The following is a 19103-nucleotide window of genomic DNA, read 5'->3' on the forward strand; positions in this document are numbered from 1 at the left end:
TTCTTGTTGTCAGTTTCTATCCAGATTGTCTGAGTGAATGTCTGGAGGTGTAGGCACCTCGGAATGATTGTGTTAAGCTAGCACTAAGTCCCTCGCCTGTCCACCTTTACTCTTTTCTTTACAATAAGGCTTTCAAATTAGTCATGGCTGTACGGCAGTGAAGCATCGGTGTTGAACACTGATGTCATGCTGTCGATGATGATGATGATGAAATGACCCTGGTTAGATTTTTAAGTAATACTTGAGCCTCCTGCTCCCTCTCAAAAGATGAGGACAGCTTCGTCTACATATTCCAGGTCAACATGGTTGTCGCTCCGATAGACCTGAACATTGAGGTTTCGAAGAACCCAGAGTTCGCATCATTACCTTATCCATAGCGAAATTGAACAGATATGGAGAGAGTGGTCACCCTTGTTGGACACCATTGCTTGTTGGGAATCTTTTTGAGGGCTGCGCCCACTGGTATGTGAGTAAAGGTAGTGGATGTTGCGCAAGCTTGTTGAAAAGAACGAACCAGTCGAGGAAACCGAACGCACTTTTGATTGTATGGGGTCTATAAGCATACCGTTGCTCGTTGGTATGTTGAAGTATGGTCCACACAGTCTTCTCTCCGCTGCAGTTCTGCTTGCTTTTCTGAAGACAGCACGTATCAATAGAAAGTGTGTCCAGCGCACATGCTATAGTCGTCTATTGTCCAGCCTGTTTCAGAGGTTGGAGGTTAGAGGCTACTAGATGAACTATGCATCGGAGTGAGAATGTTGTCTAAGTGTCTACAGCCGTGACCGGTCGTCTGCAGATATTAGAGCTAACGGCAATGGGTGACGAACAGAGCTGTCGTTTGCAACGGGGTAAGGAAATACGGAAGAACGGACTTGTGAAAGAGGAAGAGGGGAGGCGTCATCAGCATCCTCTCTTCGCTAAACTGCCTTATTGTATGCGGCGATTAAGGTGACCGGCTGATGGCAGCACGTGGCGCTGATGTGGAATGAAGTCATAATATACAGCCTTTCTATATCTACTGATTTTTACTCACTGGCTTGCAGTAGAGACTAGTTCTTGTCACTTTTGCTACCCGATTCTGGGTTTAGTACTTTCCTCATGGATGATAATTTTACTTGTTTGAATATGTTCACTGTTTTTGCTTGCGCAGTTGCCCACCGTGCTCACTTAGTCATTAGAAGGCGGTCTTATCTCATTTTGTGGACATATGCCTTTTCCATCATCTAAACGAACATATCGTAATGCCTTTTTGTCGGTAGCGTTTAGCAAGACAGTTTAGTGCTGTTCTGATATGACATTCGTTGCCTCAATTCCCTCACACTACCGTTTAGAACAAGACCTCTCCAAACCGCAATTGGAACCGATACCATCCTACCCTCGCAAAACCCGACACAGACGACCAACTTTTAGTTGGCGCAGACTACTGTGTTGCTATTCCTCTTACGTGGATTCCCCAAAGGTGCCGGAGAGGCCGCAGCTGACAACCGTAGGTTCCTCCGTTGTCCCGATACCTCACCCCCAAAATGGCGAACCCGTGAAGAAGCTCCCGGATGACAATTCGACAGACCAAGCATCTAAGGTCGCTCGAAAGTTCTGGAGTTCCCCTCGACGGAGTAAAGCAATCACGAATAATTTAGTTTCAACGGCGCCTCTCCTAGTCTCCGAAGAATCGCGCGTTCATCCATCGCCCAGTTCAAACTGCACCACAGGATACCATCGTGATACTTCTGTCGCGTCGACCGCTCCATCTTATCATGCAACCCTTCCTGGTTCGGTACTCAATGCCATAACATCCAACCATCAAGAGCCTTCCTATCCTCATCCAGTCCTATGTACCGCAGATACCAGTTCCACTTCTGTTGTCCCTTCCAGAGCTTCTGCACCCCCTTGTTCTTCAGCGATGTACGTACCTCCGCCCATAAAACCCCACTCTTCGTTTACCATCACTTTTCCTCGATTTCATGCGTACAACCGACACTCGATCGGCTCTTCATCGAAACAGCCCCCGCCCACCACAGGGTACACCTCTCATTTTCAGATCCCCGTCTCTGGGAGCTCTGAAGTTAATAAAGATGCATACGCTTCTGACGCAGTCCACTTGCGTGGTAATTATCCCGGCACCACCAACCTTTGGAATAGTGGGGACGTTGTGGATCACCATGCGCCGACAATAGATTCGGAACTTCCTGACTACGGTCAAAGTGGGTCGGATCAGAATGGAGCTCAGGGTGATTCTTCCTCCGAAAATCTGGAAATGGTGAGTAGTTCATTTTGCTTTCTTATTCTCCGACATAGGTCAGCTGGACTGAATCAGCTTCCGTTTGGCACCAATCACAGCCTCAAACTCTGGGATAGTTCCCTGAAGACTTCGACCGAAGAGATAGAGTATTTGATGCTTCTCATGGATGAGCTTCGTTAAGGCTGCAGAGTTGCTGTTGTGAAAAACACTGGCCTTCTTTCAGCGGGGTCTTTCTTGAGGGGGGTTACTCTACCAATGTGAAAACAATATTCTGACTGCCTCTTCGGAAAGTATGATTAGTTGCTGGGCATACTGAATATTTTCGTGATTCTCATGGTGAGAATACCGTCGCTACCATGGGTTTACAAGTGAACAGACAGATTGGTTCGACAAGTCAAGGGATAAAAGTTCATGAAGGATTACATATGCATATAGAGTCTATGAGGTAGACGCAGTAAACAGCAGCAGACAGAGGAAGAGTTTGACCGGGGGAAAGGAAGTACAATGGGTGTATTTATCAACGAGAAAGCCCAGCAACAGTACGAGGACTTGCGCAATAGAAAACAGGCTGTAGTTTGTGGGTGCGCTCACGCGTCCGGTTTTACGGACAGCGGCGGAGCATGTGGCTGTAATAAGCTTGACGAAAACACGACAAACTATGACCAATATGGCGTATGTGAGCCTCAAGAGTGTCTGTTTCCCTGGATCCCGCACAACACTATTGCCTACCGGCAGCACCATAATGCACGGTTCTCCCCAGAAGAAGACCCACTGCAAGGAAAAGGCTCTTTCTTTGGGATCACTGACTGCAGTTTTTGTGGCTCATGGTGCCCATGTGACCCAGGCCTCAATACGAGCAGTCGGGGTGCCATACTAGTGAGCTCAAAGCTGTAATCGTGCGGTTTACGCTATCCTGAGTAAAGAAGGTCTGTAGAGAACTGGATTGAGTTTTCCCCGAATGCATAGGAATCCTTAAAAACTCATTACGTGGTTTAGTGGCATCATTCGATTGAAGAATATGAGTGCCGTCCAGCCGTCTGTTTGCTCATCTTAATAGCTTTTCGGAATTTGTTGGGGACCTTTTTTTGAAGAGACCTGGGTTGTATTCCGGCTTAATTCACTGCACTGCGTTTCTCTACATGGTCAGTCCGATTTTTATAACTAGAACGAACCCTGTGTCATCCAACTTAGATATGGGGCGAGATGGCCCAAGTGGTAAAGCGCGAATTTACTGACCGGAAGGTCCGTGGTTCGAATCCGACCTCCGGCTCTCGACTTCCCCTGTCTAGGCTTGGGCAACCTGGCAGTATCCCGGCCCTCGTGCTTCCTTCGGGTGGCATGGCAGCTAGGCGCCGAAAGGGTGCTACAGCTGAACGCCAACTTAGACGTGGCAGAGTCCGTTGGACACGCCAAAATAGATTAGCCAATCACAACTAGAAGTGCCTGGCTGGGATTTTCTACAATACTTGCAGTTGTATAGGAGGGTGAACCATGGAGCTGGAGGACTATGTTACAAGGTACAGTTCAACACCTGGATAAATTTAGTTAGATTCAAGTACCAACTAGCTCGTGAGTTAATGAGATAAAAGAGGATGGATTTCTGTAGTTGTTTTATTCTTGGAAGGAATGAAGATGAGTGCACTGTGGTCTGATGATGGGCCGTAGTCACTTACTAGCAGTGCCTTGAGGACAAAGGCGGTAAAAGCAATGAGTGGGAGTAAAACTGGCAAGTTTTCAATGAAAGGGACAGTGATTGAGTCCAAAGGAGAGTATTCGGGTCGTTGACAATCGAAGGGTAATATGAATATCATAGATGTTGGTCGTGTCGAAGTTCATTTTGTTCACTGATCTCCACTATACTTTGGCGATATGAGTACGTCATACGGTGACCAACACTGGGTGGTGCCATCCACGCATGTACGGTGGAAATCAGTTTATCGGCATCAAATAAATAGGGTCGACGATAGTGAGGAGCCTATGGGGATCCAGAGGGCTGGAGAATATGCCGTAAATGTGTGCTGTCCGTGGTTCGAACCCGACCTCTGCCTCTCGACTTCCCCTGTCTAGGCTTGGGCAACCTGGCAGTATCCCGGCCCTCGTGCTTCCTTCGGGTGGCATGGCAGCTAGGCGCCGAAAGGGTGCTACAGCTGAACGCCAACTTAGACGTGGCAGAGTCCGTTGGACACGCCAAAATAGATTAGCCAATCACAACTAGAAGTGCCTGGCTGGGATTTTCTACAATACTTGCAGTTGTATAGGAGGGTGAACCATGGAGCTGGAGGACTATGTTACAAGGTACAGTTCAACACCTGGATAAATTTAGTTAGATTCAAGTACCAACTAGCTCGTGAGTTAATGAGATAAAAGAGGATGGATTTCTGTAGTTGTTTTATTCTTGGAAGGAATGAAGATGAGTGCACTGTGGTCTGATGATGGGCCGTAGTCACTTACTAGCAGTGCCTTGAGGACAAAGGCGGTAAAAGCAATGAGTGGGAGTAAAACTGGCAAGTTTTCAATGAAAGGGACAGTGATTGAGTCCAAAGGAGAGTATTCGGGTCGTTGACAATCGAAGGGTAATATGAATATCATAGATGTTGGTCGTGTCGAAGTTCATTTTGTTCACTGATCTCCACTATACTTTGGCGATATGAGTACGTCATACGGTGACCAACACTGGGTGGTGCCATCCACGCATGTACGGTGGAAATCAGTTTATCGGCATCAAATAAATAGGGTCGACGATAGTGAGGAGCCTATGGGGATCCAGAGGGCTGGAGAATATGCCGTAAATGTGTGCTGTCCGTGGTTCGAACCCGACCTCTGCCTCTCGACTTCCCCTGTCTAGGCTTGGGTAACCTGGCAGTATCCCAGCCCTCGTGTGGCATGGCAGTTAGGCACCGAAAGGGTGCTACAGCTGAACAATTTTTTTACGATTAGTGAACCCCATAAGAGCCCTATAGCGTGGATGGTAGTGTATGCTATCCACCACATCGGTTGGTCACTTGAAACTCCATCTGCTTTCAAGTCCTTCCCTGACGAACCTAGTATGATCCTTTCAGGACGGCCCTCCAGAGGGCGACAGCTTTGTCATTTCTACTGAATCTCCGTCCTCGCCTTCCCTCTTAGACAGAGAGTACTTTATAAATGAGCTTTATGCCCAGACCCGTCTACCGTACTGATGCATTCCCTCATTTACGGTAGTTAGTTGTTCTTCCTCTACTTCCTGCAATCGAACCTTCAACGGAACATCAAAGCAGTCTGCACTGCAGTGAAATTGTGATGACAGGAATACAATTCTGTGGTGATCACTTGGGCAGACTGCTTCCGGTTGTTTTTATTCTTGCTCACTGATTTTCTAACTTTTTTTCATCGTCCCTTCCCTCTTATGCAGCTCACTCCTGGTATGGATTTACTGGGCGAACCAACATCCGACTGTGTGAACAAAAAGTGCCTCGTTCTAGATCTTGATGAAACTCTTGTCCACAGTTGGTTTAAGGTGAGTCCGTTTCGTGCTCAAATAACTATTCGTTGCTTTGCTCTTGTTTCGTCTTCTTCTCGTGCTTCGCATGCGTTATCTCGCCTCTTCAAGTGATTTCGTTTTTTAGTCGATTCCCCTGAATTTCAATGTGCCTTGCACCATCTTCACTGCCGCACCTGCACACGTACGCACCTCACTGGTAGTTTCGCAATTAACTCGTTTTTTTTCAAGCGGCGTTTTTCTCTTGTGCGCCGAGCCATGGCAACTGGTTTAATAGACCATTTGCACAACATGCCCAAGTTACCTGTTTTTGTGCAAAACAGTGAGACACCATGTAAGTGAGTGAGACAATCGGATGGATGGACTGATTTACCGATCAACCAAACTAAGCGGTAACCGGAGGACGTTAGTGGACTGAAAAAAGGGGACAGCACTGGGAAACAGTCGATTTCGTCGTCATCATCGACAGCATGACATCAATGTTTGACACTGATGGTTCGCTGCTTTATTGTGAAGAAAAGGACCAAAAGCGGACGAGGAAGGGACTTAGTGCTATCCTACAACAATCATTCCGAGGTGCATCAATGTTTGTGATGGTTCGCTGCTTTATTGTGAAGAAAAGGACCAAAAGCGGACGAGGAAGGGACTTAGTGCTATCCTACAACAATCATTCATTCGTGCCTACATCTCCAAACACTCATTCAGGCAATCTGGATAGAAACTGAGAACATGAGCTCTACCGACTTCGATTAGCACCCTTACCTTGAAGTGCCTCCAACCAGGCGAAGTGGGGATCACGCGGTCCACATCCTAGAAGGCAAGTAGTACCAACAGGTCCCAAACGTTTCGTAATCTCTTTCACACCCTTCTGCCAGATAAAGGGTTGGCCACCTCTCTGTTTCTGCTCGGAGAACAGCTCTCGTCGGCAAACAATGGTTCGGCATACGCAATAAATGATCTAACCAACGTAGCTACATGTGCTGGACACATTCTTCGATGGAAGTCCCCGTTGTACAACCGAATACTCGCTTTTTAACTTCCTCGGTACGGGTTCGCCGACACCCACCCACACGAGCTACGGTTCTGAGACAACAGTTGTCGAACATCTGAACAGTCAAATATCCGCAGCAGCATTGGGAAAACCGTTCTGAAAGTCGTACAGAGAATAGACTCTCTACCCATGTTGTGTCATTTTATTACGATTGCTTACTGCTGGACTCCGAGGTGACTACTTCACAGTAAACCTACAACGTAAAATGTGCTTTTTCAACCAAGTTGTAGCCTACCATGGCGTCAAGCTCGAAGGATACAAGTTTCATGTTTTCTACTTACCCTATAGCCTACTCCGGGGACATCACTGAATTCCATTATCTAACTTTCCTCAACCGCCATCCAAGCGTTGTAACAATCTAAAACAAAGTGCGCTTTTGTACGTTTCATGGCTGAATCACGCATACAAAGCCCAAGAACACCAAGGATGAACTCTTCTCCTTCACGTTTCTCCCTTCGTATGGAAGCCATTATCAGCAAGCTCAGCTGTGCTGGTCATTACCGTCTTCGTGGATGGGGACTCCGAGACGGACCACATAAATGGTTGGAGACATTGTCAAACATGACCCACCCACATCCCCAACGGGGCCCTTATATCCAAGCTATTGCTATTGCATTGCTCTCCTCTCAATCCCCAACCTAACAGTCCACTGAAAGTGCTGTATTTACGCTCCAGTTTATCAGCTCCCGCCTCCAGTGTACGTCTACCTACCCATATCCCCGAATCATCGGTGAACGAAACTGTGGCATCTGCCACCACTGTATGACAAGTACGTGGTTATTACAGCTGACAATGATGACGATGATGATCTGGGTAATTCCAGTACTACCGCTCCCCTAGGATGGGGTCATGTAGGTTTTACGTGTGTTGGAGACGAAGAACTGGAGACACAGAACTGCTGCTCACGTCAACGACTATTTTGTTGCCAATTCCCTTCTGGATCGCTTGGTTACTTGGTAGTTTTGAAGTAAAGAGTCCCGTGGAGCAGTGGCACAGATCTCTTCTCCATTTTAACCCCCCTTTCCGAAAGAACGTATCGCCAAAAACCGTGGAGAAGCATGTACTGTTTGCCCAAATTACAGATAAGCCCACAAGGGGGGGCATTCCAGATTTTATGGTCAGCTGCCAGGTTAAGTGACTGACGTCCTATGCACTACTGACGAACAGTTCTTCGATATTGGGAGGCCCCACGCAAATGACTTGGTCATATCCCAGCCTAGGCTACGTGCCCAGCACGAATTTGTGGATGATGCCAAAGTTGAAGTGCGGATTGGAGATAACGACGCTGAAGTCATGCGAGATATATGCGAGTATATGTATTCGGGTCAACTACAGATGCACCACTTAGTACACACCTATGGTGCAACGTCGAGTGATGCGCAACCAAATTGCTTATCTCAGCGAAGATAATAACAGCTATGTTATGTATTCCACTGCACATCCACAAAAGTTGTATGGAATGCAATGACCAAATGGGACTCTCATTGGCTAGGTACAAAAGGCGCGCGAGGCACTTGGTACTAATCTCCCTCCCCCGAAAAAAACTTAGTGGATTAAGCCTTTCCGAAGAGGGAGATGGGATATGCAACGTTGTCTGACCTGCCTCGCAGTCCGCTGTTGGTGAAGACGAGTGTTTTATGGAAGCTGTTCGGCAGTAAAAGCCTCAATGTTGAACACTGATGTGCTGTCCATGATTTTGTTTACATTCGATGTTAATCTGTGTAGTATCCTAAGCGCTTGGTGCGATTGATGTGTCAACACAGTTGCAGGGAACCATAGTGAGAACTTCGACCTCATTTGTTGGACATTCAACATTTGGGTGACCCCGGGTCTGACAGCCTCTTAGTCCTTTGGTTCTTCAACTAATGAACTGAATTCAGGTGACATGGTCGTTTATCTCTGATAACCCCATGTCACCCCAGGGCACCTGAGCTCTACCGACTTCGATTAGCACCCTTACCTTGAAGTGCCTCCAACCAGGCGAAGTGGGGATCACGCGGTCCACATCCTAGAAGGCAAGTAGTACCAACAGGTCCCAAACGTTTCGTAATCTCTTTCACACCCTTCTGCCAGATAAAGGGTTGGCCACCTCTCTGTTTCTGCTCGGAGAACAGCTCTCGTCGGCAAACAATGGTTCGGCATACGCAATAAATGATCTAACCAACGTAGCTACATGTGCTGGACACATTCTTCGATGGAAGTCCCCGTTGTACAACCGAATACTCGCTTTTTAACTTCCTCGGTACGGGTTCGCCGACACCCACCCACACGAGCTACGGTTCTGAGACAACAGTTGTCGAACATCTGAACAGTCAAATATCCGCAGCAGCATTGGGAAAACCGTTCTGAAAGTCGTACAGAGAATAGACTCTCTACCCATGTTGTGTCATTTTATTACGATTGCTTACTGCTGGACTCCGAGGTGACTACTTCACAGTAAACCTACAACGTAAAATGTGCTTTTTCAACCAAGTTGTAGCCTACCATGGCGTCAAGCTCGAAGGATACAAGTTTCATGTTTTCTACTTACCCTATAGCCTACTCCGGGGACATCACTGAATTCCATTATCTAACTTTCCTCAACCGCCATCCAAGCGTTGTAACAATCTAAAACAAAGTGCGCTTTTGTACGTTTCATGGCTGAATCACGCATACAAAGCCCAAGAACACCAAGGATGAACTCTTCTCCTTCACGTTTCTCCCTTCGTATGGAAGCCATTATCAGCAAGCTCAGCTGTGCTGGTCATTACCGTCTTCGTGGATGGGGACTCCGAGACGGACCACATAAATGGTTGGAGACATTGTCAAACATGACCCACCCACATCCCCAACGGGGCCCTTATATCCAAGCTATTGCTATTGCATTGCTCTCCTCTCAATCCCCAACCTAACAGTCCACTGAAAGTGCTGTATTTACGCTCCAGTTTATCAGCTCCCGCCTCCAGTGTACGTCTACCTACCCAACGGACCACAGGTTGGAGACATTGTCAAACATGACCCACCCACATCCCCAACGGGGCCCTTATATCCAAGCTATTGCTATTGCATTGCTCTCCTCTCAATCCCCAACCTAACAGTCCACTGAAAGTGCTGTATTTACGCTCCAGTTTATCAGCTCCCGCCTCCAGTGTACGTCTACCTACCCATATCCCCGAATCATCGGTGAACGAAACTGTGGCATCTGCCACCACTGTATGACAAGTACGTGGTTATTACAGCTGACAATGATGACGATGATGATCTGGGTAATTCCAGTACTACCGCTCCCCTAGGATGGGGTCATGTAGGTTTTACGTGTGTTGGAGACGAAGAACTGGAGACACAGAACTGCTGCTCACGTCAACGACTATTTTGTTGCCAATTCCCTTCTGGATCGCTTGGTTACTTGGTAGTTTTGAAGTAAAGAGTCCCGTGGAGCAGTGGCACAGATCTCTTCTCCATTTTAACCCCCCTTTCCGAAAGAACGTATCGCCAAAAACCGTGGAGAAGCATGTACTGTTTGCCCAAATTACAGATAAGCCCACAAGGGGGGGCATTCCAGATTTTATGGTCAGCTGCCAGGTTAAGTGACTGACGTCCTATGCACTACTGACGAACAGTTCTTCGATATTGGGAGGCCCCACGCAAATGACTTGGTCATATCCCAGCCTAGGCTACGTGCCCAGCACGAATTTGTGGATGATGCCAAAGTTGAAGTGCGGATTGGAGATAACGACGCTGAAGTCATGCGAGATATATGCGAGTATATGTATTCGGGTCAACTACAGATGCACCACTTAGTACACACCTATGGTGCAACGTCGAGTGATGCGCAACCAAATTGCTTATCTCAGCGAAGATAATAACAGCTATGTTATGTATTCCACTGCACATCCACAAAAGTTGTATGGAATGCAATGACCAAATGGGACTCTCATTGGCTAGGTACAAAAGGCGCGCGAGGCACTTGGTACTAATCTCCCTCCCCCGAAAAAAATTAGTGGATTAAGCCTTTCCGAAGAGGGAGATGGGATATGCAACGTTGTCTGACCTGCCTCGCAGTCCGCTGTTGGTGAAGACGAGTGTTTTATGGAAGCTGTTCGGCAGTAAAAGCCTCAATGTTGAACACTGATGTGCTGTCCATGATTTTGTTTACATTCGATGTTAATCTGTGTAGTATCCTAAGCGCTTGGTGCGATTGATGTGTCAACACAGTTGCAGGGAACCATAGTGAGAACTTCGACCTCATTTGTTGGACATTCAACATTTGGGTGACCCCGGGTCTGACAGCCTCTTAGTCCTTTGGTTCTTCAACTAATGAACTGAATTCAGGTGACATGGTCGTTTATCTCTGATAACCCCATGTCACCCCAGGGCACCATGTTCCTCGTCCACCGTTTGAATCACACATTAGTTGGTGCATATCTGTCGGAATTTGAAACAGTCGTGATAACCATATCAAAATAACCAGCACTGTGCGCATACATGCACGCAAGCGGTGGACCACGTAGTTTGCTGACTCACTGTTGGACCATGGTTTAAACCCATCAAAACCAAATCCGTCGATAAGGCTACGGAGTTCGTCCGTCAGTTGCGGTCCGCTCTCTCACTTCCTCACACTCCTAGCTTCCCAAACCCTTTGACTGACGGAAACTACATCCCCACAGACACACAACTGCCGTTCAGCCCTTTTATTTTTGCGGTCCACTGTGTATATAATCAAGCATTTGGGACTTGCGGTTTGTTGTGTTTATGTACAAAATTGGCAGTCTTCGTCGTCACCTTGCTTCACCCGTGCAAATGCGCCTCGGTGGGAACAGGAGTCACGCAGTACGTCCAGTTTACGTGTGTGTGTGTGTATGTGTGTGTGTGTGTGTGTTATGTAATACCTTCGAGCAATCAGTCCATATTATTTATTTTTTTTTATTCTGTTAAAACCCTGGTCCATACACACTTGGTTTGCACTAGATATAGCTCATTCAAAGTGTGCTTCGTGGGATAGTTTTTTTTAACTTGGGAACCATCGGCAAACAACACAGTATGTTCCATTCTTTCCTAATCGCGAAGCTCACCTTATGGCTACTCAGAAAAGAGAATATGGTTTCAAGAGTTCCACTGGTGGAATAAAAATGAAGTTATCTAGGAGACGCACATCTAGCAACATTGGACTTTTGTGTGAAAGGCTACTTCTGGCCGTGCAAGACTTGTTTCTTATTTTTGTTAACCGGTGTATAGTATCTTCCGGATGACACGGTGACCTCGAGTCGGTCGGAGCTTCAAATTTTCTTCACAGCCTGTTTTTTTGTTTAGAAGATGAACATGACCGATGAACAAACCGATGCCACTAAAACTCGAACCTAACGGCTCATCGACATTTGTCTAAGGAGACGGTTTATCGTACAGAAGTAATGGGCCTTCGGAATGGTCCGACCCAGTGTTTCAGATGACCTAATCAATGAAGCTTATTTTACTTACGGTCGACGGGCTTGTGGTACACACTGTCAACACACAGTCGACACCAGTTAACCGATTGTATTCCAAGCAAGGTCTAATAGAAGTTTTATGTTCAGTCCCGCACTGCCCAACTTCCACCAGTCTTCTTAACTGAACGGTGCATTTCAGTAGAAATGCAGGTAAACTCTGATGCCATTTTGTACATCTACGTGCAGTCACCGAAGAGGTACTACACTGACTCGTGGATGTATTTTTGCACTGCAATCGATCCACTCATCGATCTGTTCCTCAGACCTTTTCGCCAAACACCTAAACTTCCTTCACATTGTTCCAACATCGTTCTGACAGTTATCAGAAACAGTGAATGTGTCACGTGACCTTTGCTGTGTTTGTGTGTGTGCGTTGCTCATACTTTTTCATTGTGGACTTGAGGCGAGCTTGATCTTGGGTTTGTGCGCGGGTGTAGTAACTGTTTGATCCAACGTCGTCCGTCGTTTCCAACTTGTCTAGGACATGAGTGCACAAATGTGATCGATCAGTGCGTGCACATTTTCTCTAGCAATTCTGGTATGCGTGTGAGTAGACACGAGAATACCATAACTACCGCGTTTCATCTGTGATTTGCCTCCAGGGTATGACAATAGAGACGTTCCCCGTGTGTTTGCGTACAACATGGCTTTTAGTAACCATGTCGTGTGTGCCTGGTTGTCGACTGTTGTAGCGAACCGAATGGTTGGTTGGTTGCTGTCACCGGTGAGTCAGACTAGTCGCTTTCGCTCTATCCATGAGCTCCTATGATTTACCAATTAATTTATTTAGCTAGTTATTTATTTAGTTAGTGGATAAGTATACCACTACCCTTTTACTCTTACACACAAGACATCTGTGTTACTGTTGAATATGATGTTCTTGCTAACAATAAATAATAATGATAATAATAGCCAATACTCGTTCAGCTATAGCACCCTTTCGGTGCCTGGCTGCCACGCTCCCCGAAAGCACAAAGGCTGAGATACTGACAGGTTGCTCAAGCGTAGACAGGAACAGTCGATATGCTGGAGTTGAGTTCAAACCACTGACCTTCCGGTCAGCTAAGTTCGCACTTTAGCTATTGAGTTGTCTCAAGTTAGTTCTATGGCATTGCACTTTCTGTCGATTTCGCAAATATGCCACTTGATCGCAACTATTTGAAAATGGCGATCAGATTGGCCTAGATGGTAATGCCAGTAGACCGAGTTCTCACATTTGGCCTTACTGTCCATATTGACTCCGGGTCCACACCCCTGATTTAGTACAACACAGTTACATTCTTGGTATGTGATAAGTCAGTTTGTGGGCTCAGGGTAAACCCATATGAGCACAACCCTGAGTCCAGAAAGCCTGGAGACTATAGTAAAGCGGGAATATAGTAACGGGTTTGGAGTTCCAGAAGGCTGTCATTCGAGGGCAGAATCAAGGCAGATCATTCCGACAGTAGGGCGTTGTATCTTTGTATGGGTAACATTGAGGACAAATCTGGACGAAGCAATCGGAGATTAGAGGGAGGGCCACGGCTGACACAAGTCTGGGCGAACATTTGTCATGATAGTAACGTCGCGAATAAGATAGGTGGTGGCTATATCTTAATGATGAAGAGCTAGTTGACAATCGTCGTTGGGGAATTTGGTGTTAATGAGGTGAGCGGTCTTTGGAAGAGGTCCAGTGGGTTGATAGATGGTGCCCCCACCCTAGACACGGCAGCAACACTTCAGGATAGGACGAATCTGATATTTAAGGAGGAAAATGAGCGAGTTAAGTACTTGCGGGCGTGGAAGATAAATCCCACGCACTTTTAGTGTTCAGTTTGACGTGAAAACACCTTCGAGTCCCTCTAAGAGGTACTCAATGTGATCAAATGGATACCGCGAGTTGGTCGTCAGAACTTCTTAAGAATACACTGCATGGTGGGATCTGAATATCCTTGTGAGCGTGACTGTATATTCCAGATCTTGAAAATCACTCCATCGTTCACCATATTGACTGCACATTATTTCTGTTTTCTTTGGGTATTACCACTCACTCCTGCTCCCTTAGACTCTAATCTGCGGGGTCGTATCCAAAACGGACATGCCCTTTCGACCAGACCTTGGATACTTCCTCACCTCCTCCCCACTAAGCTTTTTAATGGTTCGACTTAGATGCGTGTTGGAGCACTTTCCGGTAGAGTAGATTTATCCTTGGCTGACGTTTCAAACACAACATGCTTACGTTGTATTGTTACACACTCGTGCCAACGATGTTCCTGTTGATCATGTTTAAAATCACACAGTCCACACGTGACCTGTTCCAAGCCGATCTTGTTTATGACCAGTTCCTTTTCCAGCCGCCTAGCTACACTGGTTGCTTGGCTAACATACGTGATTTCATAGAGAAATTCTGGCCAGCGTGCAGCTGATTCCGTTCGATTTTCATGAGGCAGGAGCGAAATTTATAGGCATTCTACGTATTAGCACACCGTTGTTAATCATCGGTACGCTGCATTACTCGTGTATATTATTATAGTAAGCAGAGAGTGAACAGTATAGTAGAGTCAGTTTATATTGTTACGCCGAAGGTCGTAACAACCGTCGTTCCTGCGGTTACGAACCGTCTGTGGTAAATCTGGACTTCCTTGGAGTTGGAGTGTCACTTCTGGTTTGCTGACAACCAAGTATTGAGAGGATTTCCGCGGATTTCAACGGTACACTCATTTATGTTGCATTCGCCGCTGTACCTTTTCACACCGAATTCCTGGCTGACGTGAATCGCGTCCACTTTGAACCGACACCTTGCCACTTCTTTCCGAAATGCTGGGGCTGATACACGTCATCCAGAGCCGTCATTCCTATGGATCTTGATACTATCCGAAACTTACGGTCTTTTTTAGCCAGAACTTGACGCTTCCCTCAAGTTCCTCAGCTAATCAACCTATACACTGTGACTACGTCCTCGTTTCCTCCGTACACTTATTCTCTCACTGGTATTTCCAGTGATTTCTTGGGTCCGGAAAACTACTGAACTGGTCCTTGTGCCCCGTAGGGAGATTAGTCCGCCAAACAAGCACTTACCAACTTTAGTTGTTCGCGGCTTCTGAACTCAGCACATTTTTCGCCTAAAAAAACGTAAGTCTTGTAACATACCCTCCATTCCGTCATAGAAAAGCTTTAATTGTTGCTGTCAAGCCTCCAGACAATTAACTCTTGGCTATGCGGTCACTGGCAACAACAAACTCATCATTCGCTAGAATATCCCATATTGATTTGTGACTATGAGATGTGACCTCGATGAACAGGAGGTATGTGGAGATTTTCGGTGTTTGCCTTTCAGGCAATACCTTTGTCTGTGATATGCGGGAATCAGAAGGAATAGCATTACTGACCAACTGACACGTTCTTCGGGTTGTGACTCTCAAGCCACATATCCGCATGTCAATAAATTGCCTGCTACCTGACATCTGTTTCAGACTGTCGTATGCAGGACCGAGGCAGCAGTGTATGACCTACAACAATTTATTGAAGCCCCGGCAATAAAATGATCCCTTTATAAAATAATAAATAGTAAAATGTTAGTGAATAAATGGCGATAAAGTCCAGTCTCCTTGATAACTCAATAGTTATTGATTACGGTACACAATCCTAATGATGAACCAATCTTCCAGCCTTTAGTGCACTTGTACCGTTGCTATCGCCATCAGTATCTTGCTGTGAAAAGCGTCATTTTATTAGAAAACTATACTTTCTGTCCCCACAACGACTCACATTAGAAGACCACTTACTCTCCTTCGGTAACTGTGTACAGCGGCACGGTTGGGAATTCATTAGCAGACCATTCATTGTAACACATGATCCAAGCTTTTGTTAGTAACCGGTGTACATGAGTAGTATACTAGACCATCAGCAAAATAGTCGCGTCACCATTGTTGATTTACTAGTATCTTCCAGGTTGTTAATGAATTGACTTACACAAGTCACGATGTGTAGGTATGGATTTCACACGCAGTCACCGTACATGAGCCACAAACACTTGGGCCATTGCTTGGGATGCTGAAATAAGAAAGCACGAAGCATGGCTTCTCATGCATGGTTAACATAGATAAGTCGTCCTTAGTGGATTTAAATTCACCTTTTGAAAGAGTCGAGTCTATTTTAGTTATATTTCGTTTAATCTACCAACCCTGGCGGGGTGCCATGGCCCAATTCACTGGTCTAGGATGAGTTTGTGTAAGATGTGCGCGCGTGTGCGTGTGTGTTCGAAAGCTATTCACTGTCGGAATCATCTGGCGTAGCATTTTGTTTCCAACATTCCAAACGACAGCCTCAGCTGTCCTGACTGATATATTGTAATGAAAGGTCCAAGTACACGTAATACGAACGAGAGACGCCCCTCGTGATCTACTGGAACCTTCAACCTCCCATTGTCCGGACTGAGCTACTAAGGACGCTCGCTCTCCGTCACATTTATGTATCTGAACTTCAGAGTTGAATCTAACATTAGAATTTATCATGCATACTTCGTAATTGTTTGATTTCACCGCTGGTGTAACCTGCCCGATCAGCTAGCCAGTATTCCTGACACTCTTTATGGATGAAAAATAGGCAACTGCTTGATGCGGTGATAAGGTTGTGTTCACTGATCTTACAGCATCCTATTCACATCATAAAACTAATGGAGTGGACCTTTTCACCTTTGTGTGGGTTGAAAAGCACGCCGCCAAGAGACGGACCCTGCTGGATATCTCAACGTTACTTGCTTAGGCAACCAATTCTATCTTTGTTCTCGTTATCCCGTACCAGCTGCAACCAATCTTTGGTGTACGGGTTCTGCCGAAAATCCTGCAGGTTGACTGAATTCTTTGGAGAGAATCAAAACTTAGAGGCACCACCTATGCTAAAATTTTAACGAAATCCTTGACGTGTCTCAGTGGAAGACGTGCACCTTTGGCTCACCCCTTGGAATGCTGATGATATGAAATCTTGCAACTGTCGTGACCGGTTTATGTTTATCGGTTCCACGGATAGGGTGGATGGATGTAACGTAGACGTAGGAAGAATATCGCCCATTAAATGGTGGGCCGTTTAGTTGGTGTTACTAGCCTCAGCGCCTTCCTTGGATCGTGTGAGCGTTAGGATGTTTTTGACGCTATTAGGTCGAAATCATCGCCCAGCACGCACGGTGGAACAGTAACAGACCGCTAACGGGAAGTTGAACACTGGTTGACGGCTTCATAATGCTGATCCAGTCCACCCTTATTTTCGTAATTGGAGGGGATAAAAGAAGATAGATAAAGCGTTCAGCTGTAGCACCCTTCCGGTGCCTAGCTGCCATGCCACCCGAAGGGAGCACGAGGGCTGGGATACTGCCAGGTTGCCCAAGCCTAGACAGGGGAAGTCGAGTGGCGGAGGTCGGATTCGAACCGCGGACCTTCAGGTTAGTAATCCGCGCTCTAACCACTTCCTTGGTCCTACATTTTCGAAGTTGCTACTATCTTTATGGGTGTAATATACTGTTGAAAACTAAAAACATCATGAACGAGGGATTCAGCTGGGTTCCATGCGAGTCTCTCGTCAAAACCAAATTGGTGTGCAAATGAGTGTATTTTGCTAGTTATTGTCTTGGTTGTGGACGGAATAGACAAGAGACGTCCTCAATTTGATCGATCTAGGTGAACCGCGCATTAGAAACTAGTCGTGTCTGTGCACTACCTTCTGAGGTCACCAATCACTCATCCATGTTATACAAAATAGCCTACTCCCTTGTTTAGAATGATCAATCATGATTCCACAAGTCGCCTTCACACATCAAACTCTTGAACTTCCATTTCACCGGGTATAACTGGTGTGGTACTTGGGAGGTGTCCTCGACACTATATTAAAAACCAGTGTGACAACTTGTCTTTTTATCCATGTCTCCTCCCTTCGCAGTATGTGGAAAACGCAAACTTCATAGTTCCGGTGGAGCTAGATGGCGTGAAGCATCAGGTAAGCTTTTGTTTGCTTGTGTGCACTGTCATTTTTTTCTGTTAAGTCTACCATCCTGTGGGACCTAGGACACTTTTTGAGCTACAGACAAGATAGAGATAATTGTATAGCTGCAGGACGTCCTCGGTGACCAGCTGCCAGACCAACTGAAGGAGGCAAGAGGGCTAGGCTACCATCAGATTGCCCCAGCTACAAAACCCGTGTGTGTTTGCTCATCTTGGTTCCGCAGATGTGTCAAGGCATTGCTCAGCTTGATAGTGGTCGTTTTCATTCTGCGTTTCGATGTCATCGTCTTTCCGCCTTGGACCGTTTCTAACTTGTGCTCGGAATGTAGGGTATGTAGGCCGATACGCACTACTACTACTACTATTATCATTTACTTTTGAAGAGCATGGTCACAAACATAAAAAGTTAGTGCAAGCGATGAATGCGAAAGAGTAACAGGAGAATATGGGAGAAAAGAGAGAAACGTCTCATTCGAGATCATGCCAAGGGCAGTGCCAGTCTGATGAGGTGAATCCCAAAGTATGTAAAGATGTTTGTATGGGAACACGCGTCTAGAGACCAACAACCAAAGAAAGGACAAACAACGGTGAGTGCCCTTCAAGGCGCAGTGTGCGCTAGCACAGTCAAGACTCGCACATCAGGCAACAAAGTATCCGTCATACTGGGTCTGGTGTGAGATTAAATGACGAAAATGTACCTTCAGCGCCATGTGCCACGCATAAAATGTCATAAGTACGCAGAGAGCCCAAAATGGCAAGCAAACACAAGTCAATGACTGCGACCTTAGGAAGTCCCAGTCCAATAACAGCCTTAGCGGAGTGAGGAAAGCAGATCCCTCGATAAGAGATGATCACCGGTTGGTGAACCAAAAAGTCGAAATCACAACCGATGGCATGTAGG

The 19103-nt window shown here is 46.3% G+C and overlaps 2 protein-coding genes across 2 annotated transcripts in view; one reads left to right on the forward strand and one right to left on the reverse strand.

Annotated features, from left to right (window-relative positions):
- T265_04728 (hypothetical protein) overlaps positions 1–19103 on the forward strand; it is a gene marked incomplete at both ends in the record, with an annotated part of 58320 nt that overhangs the window by 20515 nt on the left and 18702 nt on the right. Inside the window, 3 exons of the mRNA XM_009169541.1 lie at positions 1332–2257; positions 5631–5735; positions 18141–18197. Coding sequence (XP_009167805.1) covers positions 1332–2257; positions 5631–5735; positions 18141–18197 — 1088 coding nt within the window. The remainder of the gene's footprint in view (positions 1–1331; positions 2258–5630; positions 5736–18140; positions 18198–19103) is intronic.
- T265_13578 (hypothetical protein) overlaps positions 6457–19103 on the reverse strand; it is a gene marked incomplete at both ends in the record, with an annotated part of 13413 nt that continues 766 nt past the window's right edge. The window contains 8 exons of the mRNA XM_009169571.1: positions 6457–6675; positions 6743–6864; positions 8729–8924; positions 8992–9113; positions 9869–9958; positions 13119–13292; positions 17391–17697; positions 18866–19012. Of these exons, the coding sequence (XP_009167835.1) occupies positions 6457–6675; positions 6743–6864; positions 8729–8924; positions 8992–9113; positions 9869–9958; positions 13119–13292; positions 17391–17697; positions 18866–19012 (1377 nt within the window). The remainder of the gene's footprint in view (positions 6676–6742; positions 6865–8728; positions 8925–8991; positions 9114–9868; positions 9959–13118; positions 13293–17390; positions 17698–18865; positions 19013–19103) is intronic.

The sequence above is a fragment of the Opisthorchis viverrini genome (assembly GCF_000715545.1).
Source record: "Opisthorchis viverrini unplaced genomic scaffold opera_v5_79, whole genome shotgun sequence".
Classification (NCBI taxonomy): domain Eukaryota; kingdom Metazoa; phylum Platyhelminthes; class Trematoda; order Opisthorchiida; family Opisthorchiidae; genus Opisthorchis; species Opisthorchis viverrini.